A 22,082-nucleotide genomic window follows, 5' to 3' on the forward strand; every position below is an offset into this window, starting at 1 on the left:
GCTAAGGTGAACAAGGGTAGTGAGCAGGAGGAGATGGCATGAAAGGAGCCAGTGGACCCATTTAGGGGTTGTTCTGTCTTTGGGCATTTGCTCAGTACTGGAGTGGCCAGAAAGGAATATGATTCCATCCCAAAGAGGAAATGGAAACCTATCTATCTTGGTAAAAAACACTATGGCTGAACTTCAGCATGCTCCCCAGAGTACCACCAGCTCCTCCCAGCAGTGCAGTGTGTTCAGGCACGTTGATCTGTGGAAAATGCAGGTACACAGGGATGTATGCTGGCAGGTAGAAGATCATGTTTAGGGGGCTTTTATCACTTAAGGTCTTTCTCCATTTGCATGAGTACAACTGTTAAACTGTGGCACCCAGCAATACCAAAGACTCACAAGGCTTCTCCTGCAGACTCTTCCCCACCCTCATGGCCTCCTTTGGGCACTCTCCAATGCCTTCATGTCTTTCTCATGCTCTGGTGCCCCAATCCCAGCACTGAAGCTGAGGCTGCCCCAGCCCAGAGCAGAGCAGAACAATCCCCCCTGGCCTGGCAGTGCTGGGGCTGATGCCCCAGGACAGGGATGTCCCTGCTGTCCCCAGGGCACTGCTGGCTCAGCTCCAGTGGCCACTGGCCAGGAGCCCCAGGGCCCTTCCTGCAGCTGCTCTGCAGCTCCCAGTGCCCCCACACAGCCAGGGCAGAGCCCAGCACTGCCTGAGCTGAACTTCACAGGGCTGGGATTGCCCTTCTGTGCCACTGAGCCAAACTTCACATGGCTGGGATTGCCCTTCTGTGCCACTGAGCCAAACTTCACATGGCTGGGATTGCCCTTCTGTGCCACTGAGCCAAACTTCACAGTGCTGGGATTGCCCTTCTGTGCCACTGAGCCAAACTTCACAGTGCTGGGATTGCCCTTCTGTGCCACTGCCTGAGAACTTCACAGGGCTGGGATTGCCCTTCTGTGCCACTGCCTGAGCTGAACTTCACAGGGCTGGGATTGCCCTTCTGTGCCACTGCCTGGGGCTCTGCAGCCTCTCTGCCCTCCAAGGAGCCGACAGCTCCTCCTCATTCAGTGCCATCAGCAAACTCCCCGAGGGCTCCTTTGGGTCCTGGCTCCAGACCATGAGTGAGGGTGTTGGGCACAGGCTGAGGGTGCAGCCCTGCAGAGCCCCAGGGGTGACAGGCCCCAGTCTGATGTCACCCCAGCCACTGTCACCCTCTGTCACCCCAGCCACTGTCCCCCTCCGTGCCCAGCCCTGAGCCAGCTGCTCACCCATCATGTAACACAAGCTGGTCACACATGAAAAAAGAGCACCTGGAGGTTTCCAGCACTCCTTCCCTATACCCAGCACCACCTCAACTCACATCCATCTCAATTGTCTCATACTGTCCATTATTTTAGCCATGGCACATTATAACTTTACATTTTATGGGTGATCACTAAGCAGCACAGGTATTGCAAGTACAAAATGCTTACGGATTTTTAACATTTCAGACTTTGAGATTACTTTTTCAAGCACAATCATAAATCCATCCTTGGTGGCAAGCACACCTTTTGGGCCCATCATTATAGACAATGCTACACTCTTCTTTTTGACCTCCCAAACTCCCTGAAAATTGGCCTTAACTTGTTCAAATTCCTCTTAGGAGTGGATGAAAAGTCTTCATTACAAAGTCACTTCTAACTCCTTGGAGTAATATGCTTGGGCATGGCAGGTGAGAGTTATACATGGATCCTCAGCTGAGACTTCAGCAGAGCTGAGCACACATTTACCATCTTTGATTGCTGATAAATGGCACCACTTCTGCCAGGGCACAATCAGAAACAGTGCAGTCATACAAAATCTGAAAGGGGAGCACAGGGGTGGCACAGCTGTGCTTTTTATTTGAGTGGGGGCTCTGGGCTTGTTTCCCTTCTTTTGAATAAATAAAAGCCAACTATTTACTTTCTTTTACCGACTGCTGGCGTGCTGTCCTTTGCAGGTAACATCATAGGCTCTGGGATCTTTATTTCCCCCAAAGGAGTTCTGGAGCACGCTGGCTCGGTGGGACTGGCTCTCATCATCTGGGTGCTGGGCGGAGGCGTGGCTGCCCTGGGCTCGCTGTGCTACGCTGAGCTGGGGGTCACCATCCCCAAGTCAGGAGGGGACTACTCCTATGTCACTGAGATTTTTGGTGGGTTGGCTGGGTAAGTACCCCCTCTCTATGAAGTGATTTGAAAGCACATTTCTGTTGTGTGTTTGGTGTGGGAAAGCCAGCTGACTTGGAAGAGATGACATTTGTCAATAAAAATGCTTCAGCAAAATCGATCTTTCTGTTCTGTGTTAGAAACACCAAATTGTCCCCACACTGAGCTCCCAGTGCTGTTTCCCAAGGGAAGGTGACAGATCCTTTCTCTTCCCTCAAAGTCCATGAGAGAGGAGGTGATGCTGTGCCTGAGTGATGTTCCTGTGTGCAAGCCATGAATGATCAGTGCCTGTGTGGAAGAGTTTTACCCATCCCAGGCCAGGCTGGGGCTGCTCACCACAAATAAAGCAAAGCTGCTTGACTTGCTGTCCAGAATCACCAAGTAAATACAGAGAGGGGGGAATGCTAACTCAGGGAAGGATTTCTCTTTGAAAATAATACTGATGGAGTAGTGTGGCCATGTGAGGAAGGGACAAGTGAGAGGAGGTTATCTTTCTTTAGAGTGTACACTTTTTGATGGATTCAACACAATTAATTAAGCTGTCAGCCTGTCCTCACAGACAACTAGAGAAGCACCAGAATGTTCTGAGCAGCTCCCTCATTGTGAGCAGAGAGGCCAGACCACATGCTGGTGGTTTAGTTAAGAAAAATAAGCACCAGTACAGGAAACTAGAGAAAGAGTAAGGAAAGAACCCCCATCAAAGCAGAGTATTCCTTCTCAGGTGAGATGGAAAATGAGCTTATAACAGTTGAGCTGGCTGCTGAGCAAGGACAAACAGGCAGTCTGTCACCCTGTCCCAAAGGCTGTCCTCTCATTTCTGCCTCAGCTCAGTGCCACACAGGCACAGCCAGCACTGCAGACATGCCTGCTCACAAGGGGCATTTCTGATGCTTGCCAAGCTTCAGCCATTGCCTTCTGCTGGCTCATGAACTCTGTGTTTCTTTAGTTGATGGAATCTCTCTGACTGCTGTCCTGCTTTGCACAGAAAATTACATCACAGAACAGATGGAGGCACCAACAGCCCTGGCTTGGCTAACCAGATCTCAGCTCCACTCAGGTGTGTCCTCTCATGGGGCAGGAGCACAGCAGAGCTCAGCAGCTTCCCCAGAGCCTGCTGGCAGGAGCAGGGTCTGCAAGCAGGGACAGGCAACTGAGAGCACAGAACCCCACAAGTCCCATCCCTGGAACATCACTGTGAAGGAGGCCAGCAACATGAGAGGGCCACAAAACCAAAGGGATTCTGCTTTCTAGGAGAGAAAATGAAACTACTTAGAAATCAAATACAACTAAAATTAAATTTAATTTAAATTAATTTAAATTGTTCCTCAGCTCCTTCTGCCACATTCAGAGAACTTGCCTGGTCCCTGCAAACACCAAGCTGTGCAGCTGCTGTAACAACCACAAAGCAGCTGACTGATCACTCCCCAGCATGTACCTGGGGACAGCCTCACCTCCCAAGGCAGGAGATTCTGCTTGGGCAGCACTTACTTGGTGTCCAGGCTTGTAATGCACAAGCAATATCAAAAAAACACATCCTGCCTGTGTAGAGATGGTAGCTCTTAAGAAAATAAATAGTCACACAATTATGACAAAGGGTTGCACTAGACAAAGGCCATCAGGCAGGTTTTGGTATAAAAAGGGGGACTTGGGTCATATTTTCCAGTAAAGCCAAGCTGGGATTGTGCCCCGCTGCCCTTTGCTGAGCCACCACCTAAAGGCTGCAGCTCTGGGAGCTCCAGCACCCCCAGCTCCCCACCTGGGAGTGCCCATCCAGCCCTGGCAGGCTGAGCTTCAAGGGGCTGCCCTGTGCCCCCCTGGCACAAAAACCACTGCTGCTCTCTTTGATTTAATCCTTCTGCAGCTGAGCACATCAAACTCAGCACACAAAGCTTTAGTACACCTGCCTTTCCTGTGCATCTGACTGCCCCAGTGACCAGCTGGATGTTTTGGTCTATTCAGAAAAAGGTGTTTGTTGTAAGAGCACAACTGTACCCACCCAGACCACAACAACTCCACTCCTGTTGTCTTGTTCCTGTCTCCCAAAATCCTCCCATTTATTATTTTTTATATATCTATGCAGGTTTTCCTGCACAGATACAAGGCACAAGGAAATACAATTTGATTGTGGCAGCCACTGGAGTACTCCATGCCCCAGCTTCTGTGTCTGGCACTACTGACAGCTGGATGCATAACTGTTTATTGAAAAAATCACATTGTTGGGTGTGATGTGAGGAGCTGAGTGCAGTAACAGAGGCAGGACAGGGCCATCTCCTGAGCTGGCAGGAGCTGTGGCTGCAGAGCAGCAGCCCTGGCTGGCTCAAGGACAGCATGAAACACTGCTGAAAAGTGCTGGTGATGGCAAACCTTGGCTGGGGACAGCCCTAAGCAGGGACACTCCCCAGCTCCTCTGGCCAAGGGAGGAGGAACAGGTGAGGAAGGCTCTTGTCTGGTACCAGAGGGGTACTCCTCCTTTCGTCTCTATTTAGGAGTCATTTTGGTTTTAAATAGCATTTGTGTGTGAGCACAAACTGCAGGGAATGGCCACAGCCTGTGCTGCAGGAGCCCTCTGAGCACAGCTCTCCTTGCATGATGTGGGCCTGCAAGTCTGTTTGAGGAAAAGAACATTACCCCAAATGATAAATAAAGGCCTTAATAGGTATTCTTGCAGAAGAACAAATCCTCCAGTGAGTTTCTGATCAATACACCCCCTTCTGAATGCTCAGCAGGAATGCTGCAGCCACCACAGCAGAGCCTGCTGACTGGACATTTATCCTCACCAAAATCAGTCAGTGCAGGGTTTGCAGCCAAAGCTTTGAAAAGTGTCACTCCAAACTGCAAGTATAACATGCTTCAAATATACTTTCATGTTTCTTTTTTGTTATTGCAAAATTTTGACTTGTTCCAAAGGCAGGAAGTCACCCAGTAATGTAGGATGGCATTAATAGTGCCAATTCAAACTGGCTCCAGCTTAGAGCAGTTCAGTTTTTCCTGAACTGCACTCAGGTGAGTTGTACCACAGCACCTGTTTCAAACTGTTTTCTTTTGCTAATGATGCACAAGTAGGGTACACTGGAATTTTAATTTTCACAGGCTGCTTTGAATCCATAACATATCTAATTCTAGATCCTTGTGGGAGCATAGGCACATCCCCAATAGATATTTGAGAACCAATTTCACCAAGTCCACTAGACTATTTAGGACCCAGGTGAAACCATGTTGTTTCTTTCTTTCCACAGGTGAGGCAGTTATTATGCAGAGGTATCTGCAAAAAAATTCAGTTTTGGTCCAGGGATGGGGGGCACTCCACATGACTGCCACATCTGCCAGGGTAGCAGATGGCAGCACTCACTCTGGGCTGTTTCTAGGACACGGGGAGGGGTTCTGAGTGGACAGGATCTCCCTCATATCCACACTGATGGACTGTGGGCCATGGACTTCACTGAACTTTGGATCAGGCTCAACAACCAAACCCAGCAGAGCCCATCCAGCCAGCAGCTGGAATACAGGCACAGAGGTTATTTCACCAGCTCCTTCACCACCAGCATGTGCAGGAGCTCAGATTTCTCATTGCAAACTCCGGTGCTCAGAAAAATAAAACCCAACCAAGCAACCAAAACCAACCAACCAGTTAGATCTTTTTTCTTTACATTCAGCTGTCTCATACCTGTTATAAAGATCTGATCACTTCTCAGTCAGCAACAAGAGAAGATTTAACTTCTCTTATTTTTGTGATCCCAGACACTGAGTAACTATGAAAGGCTGTAGGGTTGAGTTCCATCTCCAGGGCTGTAGATCAGCCCTCAGGGCAATAATTCTGCCACTTTCCCTCTGAAGAACAAAGTGATTCCAGGTGTGCCACGCTGTGTCCTCTCCCATATCATCTTTCCATGATCCATTTTCCCCAGGAGCAGCCATTCTCAGCTGGGCCCCAGCTCCTCGTGCTGCCCTGGCAGCTGCTGGCACTGTGAGCACATGGCCCCACAGCTGCTTGTTTAGGGATGGGAATGTGATCTCAGTGACCAGCAAGGAGATCTTTTTCTCAGAAATGGGTTTTTATAAAACCTTACCTCTAGAAACATCATAAAAGTGGGCCTTTACCTTAGGCAAAGGTTCCTTCTTGTTTTGCTGCCATCTCTCTTTTGAGCTTCACATTTGACAGTGCAACTTTGTCCCCCCCTAAATGCTAAAATTAGGCATTTTCTTTAATTTGTGTTATCACACAAATGCATTTCAGTTCCATGATTGTCATTAATCCATTCCCTTCTAAACCATTTTCTACCCAATACCAGCTACCCCAAATTCCATATTACAGCCTAGAAACCAGGCCAATTTTGCCTGAAATAGTCTTTTCAGAGTCATTCTCCCCACTGAATGTTTTACACAATTCCCAGCCTACATATGTAGGCTAAAAATGTGTGTAAAATTTGTATGGGTGAAGATAAACATGACAGGGAAAAACTGGTGGCTTCTGCCAGTCAAGAGCCACACAGCTCAGGCAGCACCATCAGAATCCTAATCATATTCAGCAAATTGTTATTGTAGTCTTAAAGTCCTATTTATGGTCCTCAGTGTGGACCAGCTGAGTTAACTCAGCAAGGAGGATCTGCAGAGCTGTCCCAAGCTGGGTGCATCATCAACACCACCAAACAGCACAAAGCAATCACTGGAGAAAACTGCTCTGAACCACAAGGAAAAACATTAGAAATTGAGGGGGGGAAAAAAGCCCCAAAAAGGGATTCACACAACAAAATGAAGAGACAGAAAAAAACTGTAAAAAATTACAGTGGCAGCTGGGAGGGTACCCAGCTCTGACATTGGTCTGGTTTACCAAATTAACTGTGGTAGCTGTTAATTGCCCCATCCTTCTCAGGAACAAGAAGGCAAAGTGAAGGATGGGACTGAGGCATTTTGCAGCTCAGCTGAGGAGCAGCCAGGCAGCAGCTGGTGACACAGAGAGGCTCCCTCACTGAGCTGTACAGATTTCAGGGCTGGGAGCAGGGAGAACACTGGGTGGGTGCAGCCCCTAAAGAGCAGCCATGTAATATAGAAATTATACTGTCATATTTGGAAACATCATCTCAAATCCTCATTTGTGTCATGCATCCCTGCACATTATATTTGTGCATGTATGTAAAAAATTACTGTGTGTGTGTCTGTGTGTGTATGTACCTGACAAGAAACACTTCACTTTCTTGCAATGACTACTTCTCACTGTACAAATAATAATACCTTAAATATTTTTAAAGACTAACCTGATCCACTGCTGTCTTTTAAACCTTTTTTTTTCCTTTACACAGAATGAAAAACCAAAACATCTCGCACTTTATATTTGCACAATACCTTGTTGGGTGCAATCACCTGAAGGCAGGCAGCCAGCCCAGCTGTGTGATCCATCACAAAATACTGCAGCACTGGCCTGGGTCACAGAGCCAATACCAGGAGTGACAAGAAACCCCCCAGTGACCAGCAGGGAGCTGGTAGCAGTCCCAAAAGTGCGGCTGCTGCAGCCAAAACCCCTCAGAGGTGTAGGGACTGCTGTCTGCTGTGGTGACATGTCAGCCCAGGAGCAGCAGAGCTCCTTTCTAGACAGAGTTAAACCAAAACACGCCTGCTGGTCATAATCCTCACTCTTCCACACATTCCTAAGGCACGTTTGCTTTCCAATGTTTCATTTAAAATCCAGATTGTGCTGAGCACAGGGGAGAAGGGCTGAGGAGGGCCCCAGTGGTGTGTGTGACAGGATGGAGGAGCTCAGCCCTGACACCCTGTGCACAGCTGGCTGTGTGTCACCTCCTCCAGCACAGCACCAGCACTGCTCTCTTGTGCTTTTCCTTGTCTCTGCAGGTTTCTGCTGCTGTGGAGTGCAGTGCTTATCATGTACCCAACTAGTCTGGCTGTCATTGCATTGACCTTCTCCAACTATGTCCTGCAGCCTGTCTTCCCCAACTGCATTCCCCCCTATAATGCCTCCAGGATCCTCTCCATGGTGTGTCTATGTAAGTATTTGCTTTTTGCACGCACACAAATCTTGCCCTGGTTTTACAAGGGCCCACTCCAGCCAGGCTGGGGTCAGGGCCCCAGCTCCAAAGGCCAGTGGGGAGCTCCCAGGAGAGGCACTGGGGCTGGTGTGGGATATTCTGTCCTGGAGGGAGGCACAAAGGCACCCAAACCCCTGTGGGTCCAGGGAAAGTGGTGGCAGGTGAGCCTGTGGGATGGGGCAGTGCTGCAGAACCATCCCATGGGCACCAGGGGCACCTGGCACAGGTCACCACCACCCTGTGAGCCCTTCCTGTCCTCTCTCACACACACATGAGTGTGCAGAGGCAGCATGCAGCCAGCTCTGCATCAGCCACTGCTGGGGCTGCCAGGAGCAAAGCTGAGCTGCAGGGCTGCAGACTTCACTGTTCCTGGGAGGAGGCAATGATTCTTGCACACTTATCAGAACCCAGGACATTCCTCTGGCTGCCCTGCAGGACTCGAGACCCTGGCAGGGGGCTCGGAGACCTTGGCACCTGTGCCTTTGATTTTAACCCATAGAAACAATTACCAACTTTGTGTGAAGAGTTACAAGCCACAAAAGTTTGGATGACATGATAGTGAATTTATCACAAAGTGAAAAAGTAGAATTTTAAAGTTTTTAGAATGGGGGTTCAAGAAGCAAAATAGAAGAATCTAAGCATGTCCTGTCTTCTTCTTGTCCTATATCTTCTGCTATGATAGTGACACTTCTAAATTAGTTTAAAATAAAGACAATCTGTCTAACACAAGTATTAAAAAATTATTGTAAATAAAGTACACGTAGTTTTTAGCATAAAAAGGTAACACCACCCCAGGGGTGGTCAGTGTGCCTCAATCTGACCTAGTAACAAACCTCCACAAATCCAAAAAAGAATGTATTAGATTAAAAAAAAATAAACAACCTTAAAAACCAAAAAAACCCAACTTCTTCTTTGAGTGCAGGGCTGAGAAAAAAAGACTTTTAATACCTCAAGAACCATTCCAAAAACTCAAAACCCAAACACACTGGGCACTGCTCAGGCACAGGTATTGAGCTGGGGAGAGCCCCTGTGGCAGCACCCAGGGGCTGGTGGCTGCCAGGGATGCCCCAAGCAGCTTGGGAAAAGCAATTCTCATCACCCTCCCTGCTGGCCATGCTAGAGCTCCCTGCAGGAACACTATCACCACATTTCTCTTCCCAGAGAAAAGCAAGGGCACAATTCTTCCCAAGAATATTGCTGGGATTCACATTCTCGGAACCTCAGAGAAAGAAAAAACAATTCTTATCTCATTTGCTGTGCCTGTATTGTGCCAAAGTAGAATGCAATATGGAGATTGTTTACCCAAAGTGATGGTGTTTTGTTTCCTTGGCCTGTCAGGGCCAGCTGTGTGTGTGTGTTGGGACTGTGGGCTGACAATCATGGGATTCTGAGCAGTTGAGTGCTTGGCAGATTCAGTTTAGATGTAATATAATATAGTATAATAAAGTAATTAATTAGCCTTCTGATAAGATGGAGTCCTCCTCATCATTTCTCCCTGCCACAGGGGTCAGCCTGTTTCCACAGAACATGAGTGTGGTTTGCACTATTTTGGCTGTATGTTCTCAAATAAACACAGTTTCATCCCACTGAACTCAGCCTTTTGCTCTGCAGTGCTCCTGACATGGGTGAACAGCTCCAGCGTGCGATGGGCAACGCGCATCCAGGACATTTTTACAGCAGGAAAACTCTTAGCCCTGACCCTCATCATTGTTGTGGGCTTCATCCAGATCTTTAAAGGTACTCTGTGAGATACTCTAACATTGCTATGGTACTGTTGATAGACCTGATTTTTCCCACTTATTGCAATGTTTCCTCCTTACAAACTGACCTGAAGGTGTGCTGGGTTTTGCCAAGCTGTGGGATTGCACACTGACACAGCTGGGGAAATATGGCACAAGGGAGAAATCAGCTGTGTCCCCTTTAAAAAAGTCCCTTTCCAGCCCACTGTGTAGGATTTGATAGAATAAAGGAGAGTAGCTCACAATGTTTTGGAATAGTTACTTAACATTTTTTATCTGTTGTGCATTCCTTAATTTGAAGTGCTCTGGATGTAAAATGAATAATGCTTTGCCTAGAGCAGGAAGATAACTGCTTCATTTCAGGCACTAGTCCAATTTCCTACAAAAAGTTACTTATAAACTTAGGTGGAAAATGTCTCACTGATTCAGCAGTTATTGGAAAGCCAAAAGTACAAAAGACCTATAATATTTTTATCATGTATATGATGCATCATATAAAGGATGAAGAAACGTGACATTTACAGAGAGCAGAAAACTTGTTTCCTCAGTGGTGCTAGTCCTGCAGTCTTGACAAAACTTTCAGGCCCATAGACTTTTTCTTTTCAAGGATATCTCCTAAACAACAACAAACTCTTGTAAAAGAAAATGTCATTAAGGGCAGGCAGGAATTTGCACTGCCCAGGATACACCCTCAGCCAGTGCAGGCTGCCAAAGGGTCCCATGAGTTGCTGTGGCACAGATTTGGTGAAGGAGAGCAGGAGGTGTCTCACCAGGACACTGTCCTGCAGAAAGTGCTGCAACTGCTGTGTCAGCCCATGGTGGTGTGAACAGCACGAAGGCTCAGTTCTAATAAAGAATAAAAAGCAAAGTCTTACCTATTTAAAGTCTGTGAGGTAGGTAAGCATGGCCTAACATCTGCCTTGCACTCTCTATGCAGGAAACTACAAAGAGCTGACACCAAGCAATGCATTCAGATTTTGGATGACTCCATCTGTGGGGCATTTAGCATTAGCTTTTCTCCAAGGCTCCTTTGCATTCAGTGGCTGGAACTTCTTGAACTATGTAACAGAGGAGCTGGTGGATCCCCGCAGGCAAGTACCCACCTGATGCTGCTCTCCCTGCAGTGCTGAGACATTGGAGCTCTCTGGGAGCATTCCTCATTTCATGAGAGGCTGCAATGTCATTCCATGTCTGTGGGACTGGTCTTTCCAAAGGAGAGAGAGTTTTGTTTAGAACAGATAGCAGGCAAGTTGCAGAAACACTGAAATTAGGTATGAGCTGAATCAAAGCAGCCCACAGACAAGGCAGGATCTTTATGTCACTGTTCAACCACATTCAATCTTCCAGAGCAGAAAAATTAACCATGGCTAAGATACCACACAAGCATCTACAGGAAGAATATTCTTTGACATAAAATAATTGAATTATCCTGGAAGTTGCTTTGCTTTTTCACCCAAAGCTCTCCACACACACCTGAAAGGGACGATCAGTTGTGCAGTGCAAGTGGCTCACTCTGCCAAGGCAGCTCACCCTGGGTCACTGCTGATCCTGGCTTGGAAAGGGCTTGGAAAGGATTCATCACAAGCAGCCTGAGAAGGCTGGAGGGAAAGGGAATTTTAGTTCAGCAAAGCTCAAATGTTTCAACATTTCTGAGTTAATAAAGTGGAATGGCAAATGTCAAGAGCAGCTCTTGGAGCATTAGTTACTCCTGGGCATCCAGTGCACACAGCAATTAAACAACAAGAAATGTAAGATGTTACAGCTTGGATGGGAAGGAATTAAAGCTACAGCCTTATGAGCATCTCTGCACACCAGTGAGTGGCAAAGTGTGTGTCCAGAGATCTTGGCAGGAATAAAGAAAATGTGGTAGTGTGTTTCCTTATTAAACAACAATATTTTAATGGGCCACCACGATTTCAAAGCTGAATAATAAAAAAGTTATTATTTAAATAAGGTAAATATGGCCTTAGTTCAGAAATAAAGAGAGAATGGAGTAAATGGCCTTTTTTTTAAATTATTGTTGCAGCCTTAGTGGAGAAATTAGAGTATTAAAAAAAATTGGATAACCAAAACCATTTCCTCCTTTTACTAAATCTATTCAAATTCACAAGGTTAAACATGCTCTCTAAAACCTTTTATTTCAAATCTGACACACAGAGATAAATGCATTCTGTTAGAACACCTCAGGTGTGCAGCTCTAGGAAGGTCTCTGGGTTGGAGATCAAGCACATCTGTAGTACTGTAAATTGAACAACCAGACCAGGTTTAGGGTACAAAATGGGCCAGGCCAGCAGCTGAACAACAGGACCCCCTTCCTTTTCAGAGCAGGTGAAGGTAAAGCAAAGCAAGACATTTTATTCCACCACAGTGCCTGTCCCCAGGGCCTTTGGGAAGTGGATGTTTCATTTTTCAGTCCCAGTCCCCATCAAGAACCCCAAGGCAGCTCATGGCATCCGTCCCCTGGAGCTCCCTGCACACACAGCATTTCAGTTCAGCCTTCTCCAGCCTGCAGTGGGCCAGAGAGCTGGGGGAAGCTGTGCTTCCCTCACAGACACACCAAGGCACCCACCTGCACACACAGCATCTCAATTCAGCCTTCTCCAACCTGCAGTGGGGGAGAGAGCTTCCCCCACAGACACAGCAAGGCACCCACCTGCAGACACAGCATTTCATTTCACCCTTCTCCAGCCTGCAGTGGGCCAGACAGCTGGGGGAAGCTGTGCTTCCCTCACAGACACACCAAGGCACCCACCTGCAGACACAGCATTTCATTTCACCCTTCTCCAGCCTGCAGTGGGAAGCTCAGCTTCCCCCACAGACACACCAAGGCACCCACCTGCACACACAGCATTTCATTTCAGCCTTCTCCAACCTGCAGTGGGAAGCTGTGCTTCCCTCACAGACACAGCCAGGGAACCCCCCCAGCTGAGTGACCCCCAGGTTCCACCCCACTGTCGTGGTCTCGCTGTGCATGGTTGTAATTTCTTATCTACCCTCCCAATTCTCTTATCAGGAACCTGCCTCGTGCCATATTCATATCCATCCCATTGGTGACATTTGTGTACACGTTCACCAACATTGCATATTTCACTGCCATGTCTCCCCACGAGCTCTTGTCCTCCAACGCTGTGGCTGTAGTAAGTAAAACCATTCCCTGCATGTACCAACACACTTTGATTTCAGTGCTGTGCTTTGCAGTGTGTTTCAGTTTCTCTGCCTTCTGTTGCTTTAGACATTTGGTGAAAAGTTACTGGGCTATTTTTCCTGGGTTATGCCAGTCTCAGTGGCCCTATCTACATTTGGAGGAATAAATGGATACCTTTTTACCTCATCAAGGTTAGATGGAGTACAATTTTATGAACATTATCTAATTTGGGGAGGGGCTGTTTTAATTGCATTTGCTAGAGAAATGCTAGCTAGACATTTTGGATGTTGTAGAGCATGAGTTTGTTGTTGGGTGTGTTGGATACAATCAATTATGAATTATTCTGCTTCAAATCAGCAAGTGTAATATTGATTCATGAAATTTCCTGCAAATTAATCCTCATGAGTTATTGAAAGTATTTGCAGATGTGGAATAATTCACAGTAAGAGCCAAACACAGCTTTAGCATGGAACCAAAGTAATTTTATGTCAATGAAGTTCCAGTAGCTCACAGCTAAACTGTGCTTTGCTCAAGGAGGAGTTGTAGGGCCTGGTGCTGCACTCAGCTACAGGCTTTTTAATGCTGGAAAATCACCTTTCAAGCAAGATGCTTTGCATGCATACTCCTGATAGCTGGGCCAGAATCTGTAAAGTCTGTAAGATTGTAATCAATAAAGTCTGTTTATAATAACTGACCTGTCTTAATTTAATTTAGAAGTTATAAAGTTTTTTGAGGAAACAGCTGAAGTACCTTGGGAAAATTATTTATCTCAACATTTTCATGGGTATAATGAAATGCAACAAATTGGAATGCATATATAACAAGCTACACACTCAAAAGTGAAAAGCTAAGGCATGTTAAACCTTATCCAAACCCCTTTTGGCACTGTAAATACCCACACAACCTTCAGAGCCATCACCCCTCACTGGGTAAAGAGACAATGCTGGCCAGCAGATGGTCCTTGGAGGTATTTTGGCATCTCAGAGCAGGTCTGAGATGTTCCCAGGTGACATTAGCTGTTAAAGGCCTTGTACATTGCAGGGTTCAGTTTAAATACCTTTCCCCAGTCTCCAGCTGTCCCTGCAGCTGCAGCCACAGCCCCTTTCCATCAGAAAACCAAAGCAGGTGGTTGAGATAAGAGGTTTTATATGACTAGGGGCTGGAGAGGCTGTTGCACACCCAGTGGATTCATCATTACCTTTCTTATTTCCAGGCTGTGTTTCTCTGGTGCTCGGGAAGGCCACTTGCCAAGTTTGCTGGCCATGATCCATGTCAAGAACTGCACACCCATCCCTGCCCTCCTCATCTGTGTAAGTTCCTATCCTTGCTCTGTCACCTGCTTTTAGAAACACTGAGCCACACTGAGAGGTGAGCTGGAAAAAGCCCTGAGAGGTGGTTTTACCCCAGGAGAGGAGCAGTGGGTCACCCTGAATGGCAGCTGGTAGGGGCCAGCTGAGCAGCTCCAACCAAGCAGCCTTCAGCCTCAGAAATAATTCCTCCTCCCAGTCCCCTTGGCACCTGGAGGGTTTCCCTCATAACCTGAGTTGCAGTGTAAGCTCATTAACTCTTGTTCTGCAGCAAGAGACAGGGACTGGCTTTTGAAACAGATATATTCATTTAAGAAAAGACAAGTTCCTTAGGCCAATTTTACCTGCTTCCAACCAGAATTTGGAAACCTCCATGGTCCAAACCCCACTCCAGCAAGGCTGCTTTAGGTCCTGCCTCCAAAGCCAGAGATATGGGGGGTCCCAGGGAAAGGACAAAGTGCTCCAAAAATTACTTTCAACAACCAAGACACCTTGTGAGGGGTAGCCAGGTAGCTCTCTGAGGGCCACAGGTATTTCTTTGCAGAAGCCAGAAATTAAGTAGGGACAATGATTCCAGCAGGGAATCTGCTGCATGGCACACCAGGCAGACAAGAGGTCACCTGCAAAGGCCAGACACCAAGGGCCCAGCTGTCAGGAGTGCTGGGGGTCCAGCTCCTGCTGTGCTCCATGGGAAAAAGACTCCCCTCACTTTTTAGACAGTGGGAATTTCCACAATACTAATGACTTAGGGAAGTTATTATTTGAAACAAAGAGCTTAGTATGCTTTTATTGATAGTGCAACTGGAATTTGTGAAGGGTTTTACAGTGGTATAGAGGATGACAAAGAGGAAAATTATTTGTACTACTGCTGTCCATGGCCACAGGGCCCAAGCAAAGGAATTCCCAAAGGACATTTGCTTGAAATCTTGGCTGATCAATGGCTACCAACTGCAGATTTGCCACTGATATCAAAACCACAAGGGTCTGACCCCAGATGCACTATAAAGATGCATGTTTACATGTCTCTTGGCTCTAACAGCAATTTTGGCACAATATACCCATACAAAATTTCACCAAATAAGCTTTTTTTCAGCATAAAAGCTCATTCTGCTTTTATGACAAAATATGGATTTTGCTGAGGCTTTATGGCATTCCTGGGGCTTAGTGTTCCATCACAAACATCTTAAAGGTTTGGGGTAAACTGCCCTGGGCAACCATCATGGATGGGATCTTGTGTTCTACAGGGGCAGAACTCCTTTGTCCTTAAAAATAGAGCCTCTGACACTCAGCTGCTGTTTCTCTGTAGAACAGCCCCAAAAAGAGCATACTGCCTGTTGAGCTGGCTGATCCATGCCATGCCACCCCCTTGAGTCACAGTGCCAACCACAGAACCAGCATAGCACATTAATTCATCATCTGGATGTGTTTTAATGCAGCTCAGTGCACATCAAATGCTGCTAGGAAATATTTATTTCTTAGCAAAAGAAAGATACTAATAGTATAGTGTAGGCAGCTACAACAGCAAACAGAGCCACACCTTAGGCAAACCTAATTAATCCATCAGGTTCCTTATCTCTTCTATGGAATCACACCTAGCTCTCTGCATGGAAAGCAGCTTGTTTGTACATCAAGAATGGCCACTTCAACACTACCAGTGAGACCTTTATTTTTACTGATTTCCTATTTTACTCCCAAAAATCAAGGGGCCAAGCTAAATATAAAATTTGGGCTGCAGATTTTTTGCAGGATGGTGGGGAGTGGCTGCCAGCCAGGGGGCTGTGGCCAGGCCAGCTAGAGGGCAGCATCCCATTGTTATCATCTTATTGCAAAAGCTCCATACCTTCTCAGCGAGTTCTGATGGGCAACTCCTCACAGCTCTTCTTTCTTCTTCTTTCTCCTTCACAGCACAGCCAACAAACTCCAGCCCTCTTCTCACCCAGCTAACCCACTCTTTTATAGCACTCATCCTTATTGGACACAGCTATGCCCTGTTATGGGCAGACCTGTTCCTAATCTCTGGTAATTAGTACAGCTGCAGCTCCTCAGGGGTGAGATTGCCTTCTGCACTATCTTGATTTTCTTACATTCTCTGCCCCCACACCCCCTCTTCAGCCTCAGGGGATGGTACCCACCCTGTGAGTGATGTGACCCACCAGCAGCATTGTGCCACTCCCAGTGCCATCCCTGCAAAGCCCTCAGTGGCAGCAGGGAGTTGTGTGACACATGTGACACAGTGCACACTGCAGGGGAGAGCACAGACTGTGTTATATGGCAGTGGTATGAGATGGTGCCCAATTTTAAATCCATTTTGTGCTCAGACAGTTCAAGGTGTTGAAATCCCCCTGCCAAGCCTGCAAGGCTTTGGAAAGGGGAGCAGAGGGACTAAGAGGGTGTTTGGCTGTGGTTTTTTTAATTCCTTTGCTGGAGGTGCATAAACCTTCCCTCCTGGGAGGAATTTACTATTGAAACAGCTAATTAAGAAAAAAGGGAGCCTGGATCAACACAAACCAAACCTTGAGCACTCTCTGGAGGGATTTGGATATTTAGTTTCCCTCAGGCTCTGGGCTGCAGTGTTCACTATGCTGGTATTTTGTGCAGGTGAGTGCTCAGCCCCTGGGGTATCAGAGTGGGTGGGGGGCTCAAGGAGCAGTATTTATTTATTACATCAATACTGTAAACTCTCCTGGGCTTACAGTATTGATGCCTTTTTGCTGGTCCTAAAATCACAAGCTAGGCACAGGTGCTGACAAGGAGTTACCTTTACAAGGACCATTAGGTGCACAGCTTGGTGGAAAGCAACGAAGATGCACATGTAACAAAGTGCATACAATTTCTGTATGTTTAGCAAATTAGCACAATGACAAGAAACCCCAATTAGAAGCATAAATGATGAGGTAATCCCCCCTCAGTTCAACCCTTTTAATCCCCCCCCTCCTCAATTAGACAGGAACTGAACTTTGTTAATGAAATTGTGTCTTGGAGAGCTGGTTTCAGCCTTGGCTTCCCAGAAAATCTAAACTTGGACCCCCAGCTTCGACCCACAGGGGAATTTATTTTGTCTTTCTGTCTAAGCGAGTAGGTAAAAAGCTAGCTATGAATACTAGAATAGGCTACAACACTACAAATGTATGTGTACAGAATATAGAGAGAATATAAAAGCAAAAAAGGTGAAAATCAATTCCCTATCAGCATTAGGCAGACATAGAGTTCAAAAAGCAAGCAGAAGCATGGAAATGTCCACCCTCCATCTGCCAGTTTCCAAACAGTAGTAATGCTCATAAGATTCATGATGCTGATTAGCTGTGACATGAGCCAGCAGGAGGAAGGGCAAACCTCTAATTCTTTATAAAATACAGAGCACCTGCAACAACACAGTGCCTGAAACACAACATGTAAAGTCTAAGAAACCCTTTCACCTGGAGTCCTCACCACAAGGTTCAACAGCTCTTAAAACACTTCACAGAAAAAGGTGGAGTGGGAGCTTTGCCAGGCTTTCCAGCCCTGCCTGCCTATGGCAGCAGAGACACCTGTGCCAGCAGCCCAGGGTATTTTTAAATCTCTGGCTTCAGCATGCCCCAAATCGCCCCAAATACCCGTTTAGCCCCAGCCCTGGTGGCACAGCTCTGGGATTAGAAACAGAGACACAGAAAGTAGCACATGCCCAGCAGGTGCCACAAAGGGATTTTTAATGCTTTAATGGGATTTTTGCTTGGTTTTGTTGTTTTTAAGCTACCTTTTCCAGTAATGGCTGAAGAAGGCTGTGCTCCTCTTGTTGCAGTGTTTGGCCACACTCATCATCATGCTTGTTGGAGACACCTACACACTGATTAATTATGTGTCCTTCATTAACTACCTCTGCTATGGAGTGACAATTATTGGCCTGATTGTTCTACGCTGGAAGAAACCCAAAATCTTCAGACCTATCAAGGTGACACTGTTAAAGCTCAATCTCTTGGTTGCAATGGGTGGGGTGGGAACACCTGCCAGACCATGTCCTAGAGTGCCATTAGTGTCACAGAAGGGTACACAGGCAGATCTCTTGTGAGCTGGTTGGGATGGGCAGAGAGGAGAACAGTGGTGGAGGGAAGGGGGCACAGGCTGGGGGGCTGGAGCCTGCCCTGCCTGCAGCCCCCCACAACCACCCAGCCCCTGCTCTGCTCTCTCCTGGCAGGTGAACCTCCTCATCCCCATCACTTACCTGGCCTTCTGGGCATTCCTGCTGGTCTTCAGCCTGTACTCTGAGCCCATTGTCTGTGGGGTTGGACTCATTATCATTCTAACTGGAGTGCCAGTCTTCTTCCTTGGAGTCTACTGGAGAAATAAACCAAAGTGTGTAAATAGGCTAATAGGTAAGGCAGCACCATGTGCCCCCCTGCCCTCCCTGCTGGGCAAACCAGGCAGGGAACTGCCTTAGGAGCCTGGCCACCCCTCCCAGCCATGGCAGCCCCTGGGCACAGGGTGGGCACAGCTGCTTTGCTTTGGGCACCTATTTTGTACACTCCTGAGTACATTTAACTCCTCTCATGCCTCTGTGCCCATGCACTTGTCTTGCTCACAGCAGCCTGCCCCAGCAAATACACAGGGTGTCACTTTATACACACAGAGACTGAATGGGCAATCACCCAGGGACTGAGGAGTTTGTGGGACCTCTGCCCTGCCTCCTTGCCCTGTGCCACCAGCACTGTGCACCAAGCCCTGTGTGACATGATGAGCTATCTCATACTCAAATGGTTCTTACAAAGACTTACATTACCCCTCATATAAAATTGAAACTGCAAACAGTCTTTTCTGTTTTGGTTGTGCTTGGTTTTTAATCACTCTGCTCCAAGGTGAGGACTTTCAGACAAGCACACTGCAGCCCTGTGCTCCCACTGGAGAGTTTCTGTCAGCTGCACCTGGCTGCAGTGCCAGCAGCTCCCCATGGCCAGTGGTCACTGCAGCTGGGCTGACACAGAGCCAGGAGGGCTGGCAGCCATTCCATCCCATCCCAATCCCCATTGCCATCCCCATCCCATCCCATCAGCCTGCCATGGGCAGCACTGGCAGCTCTGTGAGGGGCTGGGGAAAGGTGTCCCTAGAGCTGTCCCACCTCCATTTGCCCTGCTTCAGGAGCACTCTGCAGACTGAGCTGGAGGGAGAAGGGTTGGAGGGGCACTCAGGGGACAGCAGGGCTGTGCAGCTCCTTCCCACGGGGCATTGCTGCAGGATCTCATTTTTGTTTAGAAGCCCCCATTAACCCCGGTGATTTGCTCCCTGCAGAGTCCCTGACGTGCTGGGGGCAGAAGCTGTGTTTTGTGGTGTACCCTCAGTGTGGAAGTGCAGAGGAGGAGCACTCCCACTCCTCCTCCTCCCACTCCTGGAGGCTGGTGAGCGACACAGCAGTGAGGAAATCACACCAGCGTGGCCTTTGAGGCTGAAGTGGCTTCTTGTTTACATGCTGATTTTTGAAAAAAAAAAGTTTTTCTGGAAAAAAAAAATTGTTTTAGAGCACCAATAGTGAAGCCCATAAATTGAGCTACATCCTTTATGGCCTCTGTAGCTTTTAGTTATTCCCTAAGAAAAAAAAAAAAAAAAAAAAAAAAAAAAAAAAAAAAAAAAGAAAAGAAATAAAATGTAAAATAAGGAGCTGGTTGGGTTTCTTTTTTTTTTTTTTCTGGCAGCGTTCTTGCTCAGCAGGGGAAAGCAGCACAGACACAGCTCTGGAATACTGATTTTAGTCACCATGAGGGTCCACCAGAGACACAAATTTAGGAATTTCAAAACTAGGGCAGTTCCCAACACAAAATCAAAGCACAGAAATCAAAAGGAAGCAAGGAGACCTCTTGCTGTCCCTGGGTGGGGTGAGTGCCCAGGAAGGTACAACCCATAGGATCAGCCCTCCACACACCTGGGGGAGCACAGCACCCCCAGAGCAGCTGCACTGAGCACAGACTGCAGAGTAAAAGCCACAGCACCAACAAACACCTGCACGCTCCAGCATCATTCTGGGACACAAGAAAAAGGTGCTCTAAATCTCAAGTATCTCAGTTTTGCAGTGATCTAAACCTCAGGTATCTCCTTTTTGTAGAGATCTAAATCTCAGATATCTCAGTTTTACAATGATCTAAATCTCAAGTATCTCAGTTTTGCAGTGATCTAAATTCCAAGTGTCTCAGCTCTGTAGTGATCTAAATCTCACGTATCTCCTTTTTGTAGAGATCTAAATCCCGAGTATCTCAGTTTTACAGTGATCTAAATCCCAACTATCTCAGTTTTGCAGTGATGCAAATCCCAAGTGTCTCAGTTTTGCAGTGATGCAAATCCCAAGTGTCTCAGTTTTGCAGTGGTGTAAATCCCAAGTGTCTCAGTTTTGCAGTGATCTAAATCCCAAGTGTCTCAGTTTTGCAGTGATCTAAATCCCAAGTGTCTCAGTTCTGAAGCAGTGGTGTAAATCCCAAGTGTCTCAGTTTTGCAATGATCTAAATCCCAAGTGTCTCAGTTTTGCAGTGATCTAAATCCCAAGTGTCTCAGTTTTGAAGCAGTGGTGTAAATCCCAAGTGTCTCAGTTTTGCAGTGGTGTAAATCCCAAGTGTCTCAGTTCTGAAGCACTGATGTAGGGGTGGAGGGGGCTCCTGCAGCACCCAGGGGGCTCAGCCTGCTCCAGGTGCCAGCTGGGGGATGGAGATGTGCAGAGGTTTGCAGCAGGCTCAGCATGGAGCTCAAGGGAAACACAGGAGAGGACCCTGATGCTCCTCCTGTGTCACACTGCTCCAGAGACCAATTCCCCTTTCCAGCTGGGCTCAACCAAGTATCACTCACACATCAGATGCTCCTCAGAAAGTGTTTTGCATATTTTATTTGTGCCATACACCAGGGAAAAAAAAAATCATCCACTTAATAAATAGATGGAGATTTGCTGCTGTAGCAGTATGGCCACTTTCACACCAGGGAATCTTCTAAAAATGCAAAATGTGAGAACAGCACTGAGCTACTATTCTTTCACAGTATTTGAAAACAAAACCTATCACATTCAGTAGCCTTGGTAACAGCCATCTGAATGTAATTTTAAAAGTATCTTTCCATAGCCCTGGCACAAAAATCAAGGATTCATTATCTTAGTTAATTATTCAGAAATACTTTTGTAATAAAATAATAATAATATCTGTATCTATATATTAAAATTCTATTAATCTCCATCTTTCAGATGGTAGACACTAAAAAGAAACACAGCTTACATTCTTCTCTTTGTATAAAGCTGTTAACTGTAAGAGATTAAAATAGATATGTAGCTAGAAAAAATGTGTGGCTTTGTGTGTATATAAGCACACATGGAAAGAAAGATTCCACATTTTAAATAATAGCATGAATATATAGTTAGTTAATGGAAATCATAAATATTCAGCTTGCTTTTAAAAAAAAAGATCAGAGCAGACTTCCCTGTGGCTAAGCAGCTCCTGAACCTTTAACTCATATCAGAGGCCCTCATGATTAAATCTCCTTTTCCAGAGCTCAAAATCCACTTTCTGAGCTTTAATTTCCAACAGATTAATTCTTTCAATACCTTTAGTAGCTAGTGGGAAAACTAAATTAATTACAGCATCAGAAATACTGATTGCTTACAGAATTGCTAAGTTTTGGCATGGGTTTATTTTTGTTTGTTTAAACAATTAAGGTATGGAAATCAGCCAGCAAGGAA

At 46.6% G+C, this 22,082-nt stretch overlaps 1 protein-coding gene across 2 annotated transcripts in view; it reads left to right on the forward strand.

The window, feature by feature from the left end:
- Positions 1–19,969, forward strand: part of SLC7A10 (solute carrier family 7 member 10) — a 41,348-nt gene extending 21,379 nt beyond the window's left edge. Inside the window, exons 2-11 of one of the 2 annotated variants that reach the window (XM_066557206.1) lie at positions 1,974–2,178; positions 8,023–8,174; positions 9,828–9,953; positions 10,893–11,046; positions 12,969–13,092; positions 13,188–13,291; positions 14,314–14,410; positions 18,186–18,335; positions 18,579–18,756; positions 19,667–19,969. In XM_066557206.1, coding sequence (XP_066413303.1) covers positions 1,974–2,178; positions 8,023–8,174; positions 9,828–9,953; positions 10,893–11,046; positions 12,969–13,092; positions 13,188–13,291; positions 14,314–14,410; positions 18,186–18,335; positions 18,579–18,756; positions 19,667–19,818 — 1,442 coding nt within the window. In that variant the 3' untranslated portion in view covers positions 19,819–19,969. The remainder of the gene's footprint in view (positions 1–1,973; positions 2,179–8,022; positions 8,175–9,827; positions 9,954–10,892; positions 11,047–12,968; positions 13,093–13,187; positions 13,292–14,313; positions 14,411–18,185; positions 18,336–18,578; positions 18,757–19,666) is intronic. The other variant, XM_066557207.1, reaches the window with a different exon arrangement.
- Positions 19,970–22,082: the final 2,113 nt, after the last annotated feature.

The sequence above is a fragment of the Molothrus aeneus genome, chromosome 11, assembly GCF_037042795.1.
Source record: "Molothrus aeneus isolate 106 chromosome 11, BPBGC_Maene_1.0, whole genome shotgun sequence".
Lineage (NCBI taxonomy): Eukaryota > Metazoa > Chordata > Aves > Passeriformes > Icteridae > Molothrus > Molothrus aeneus.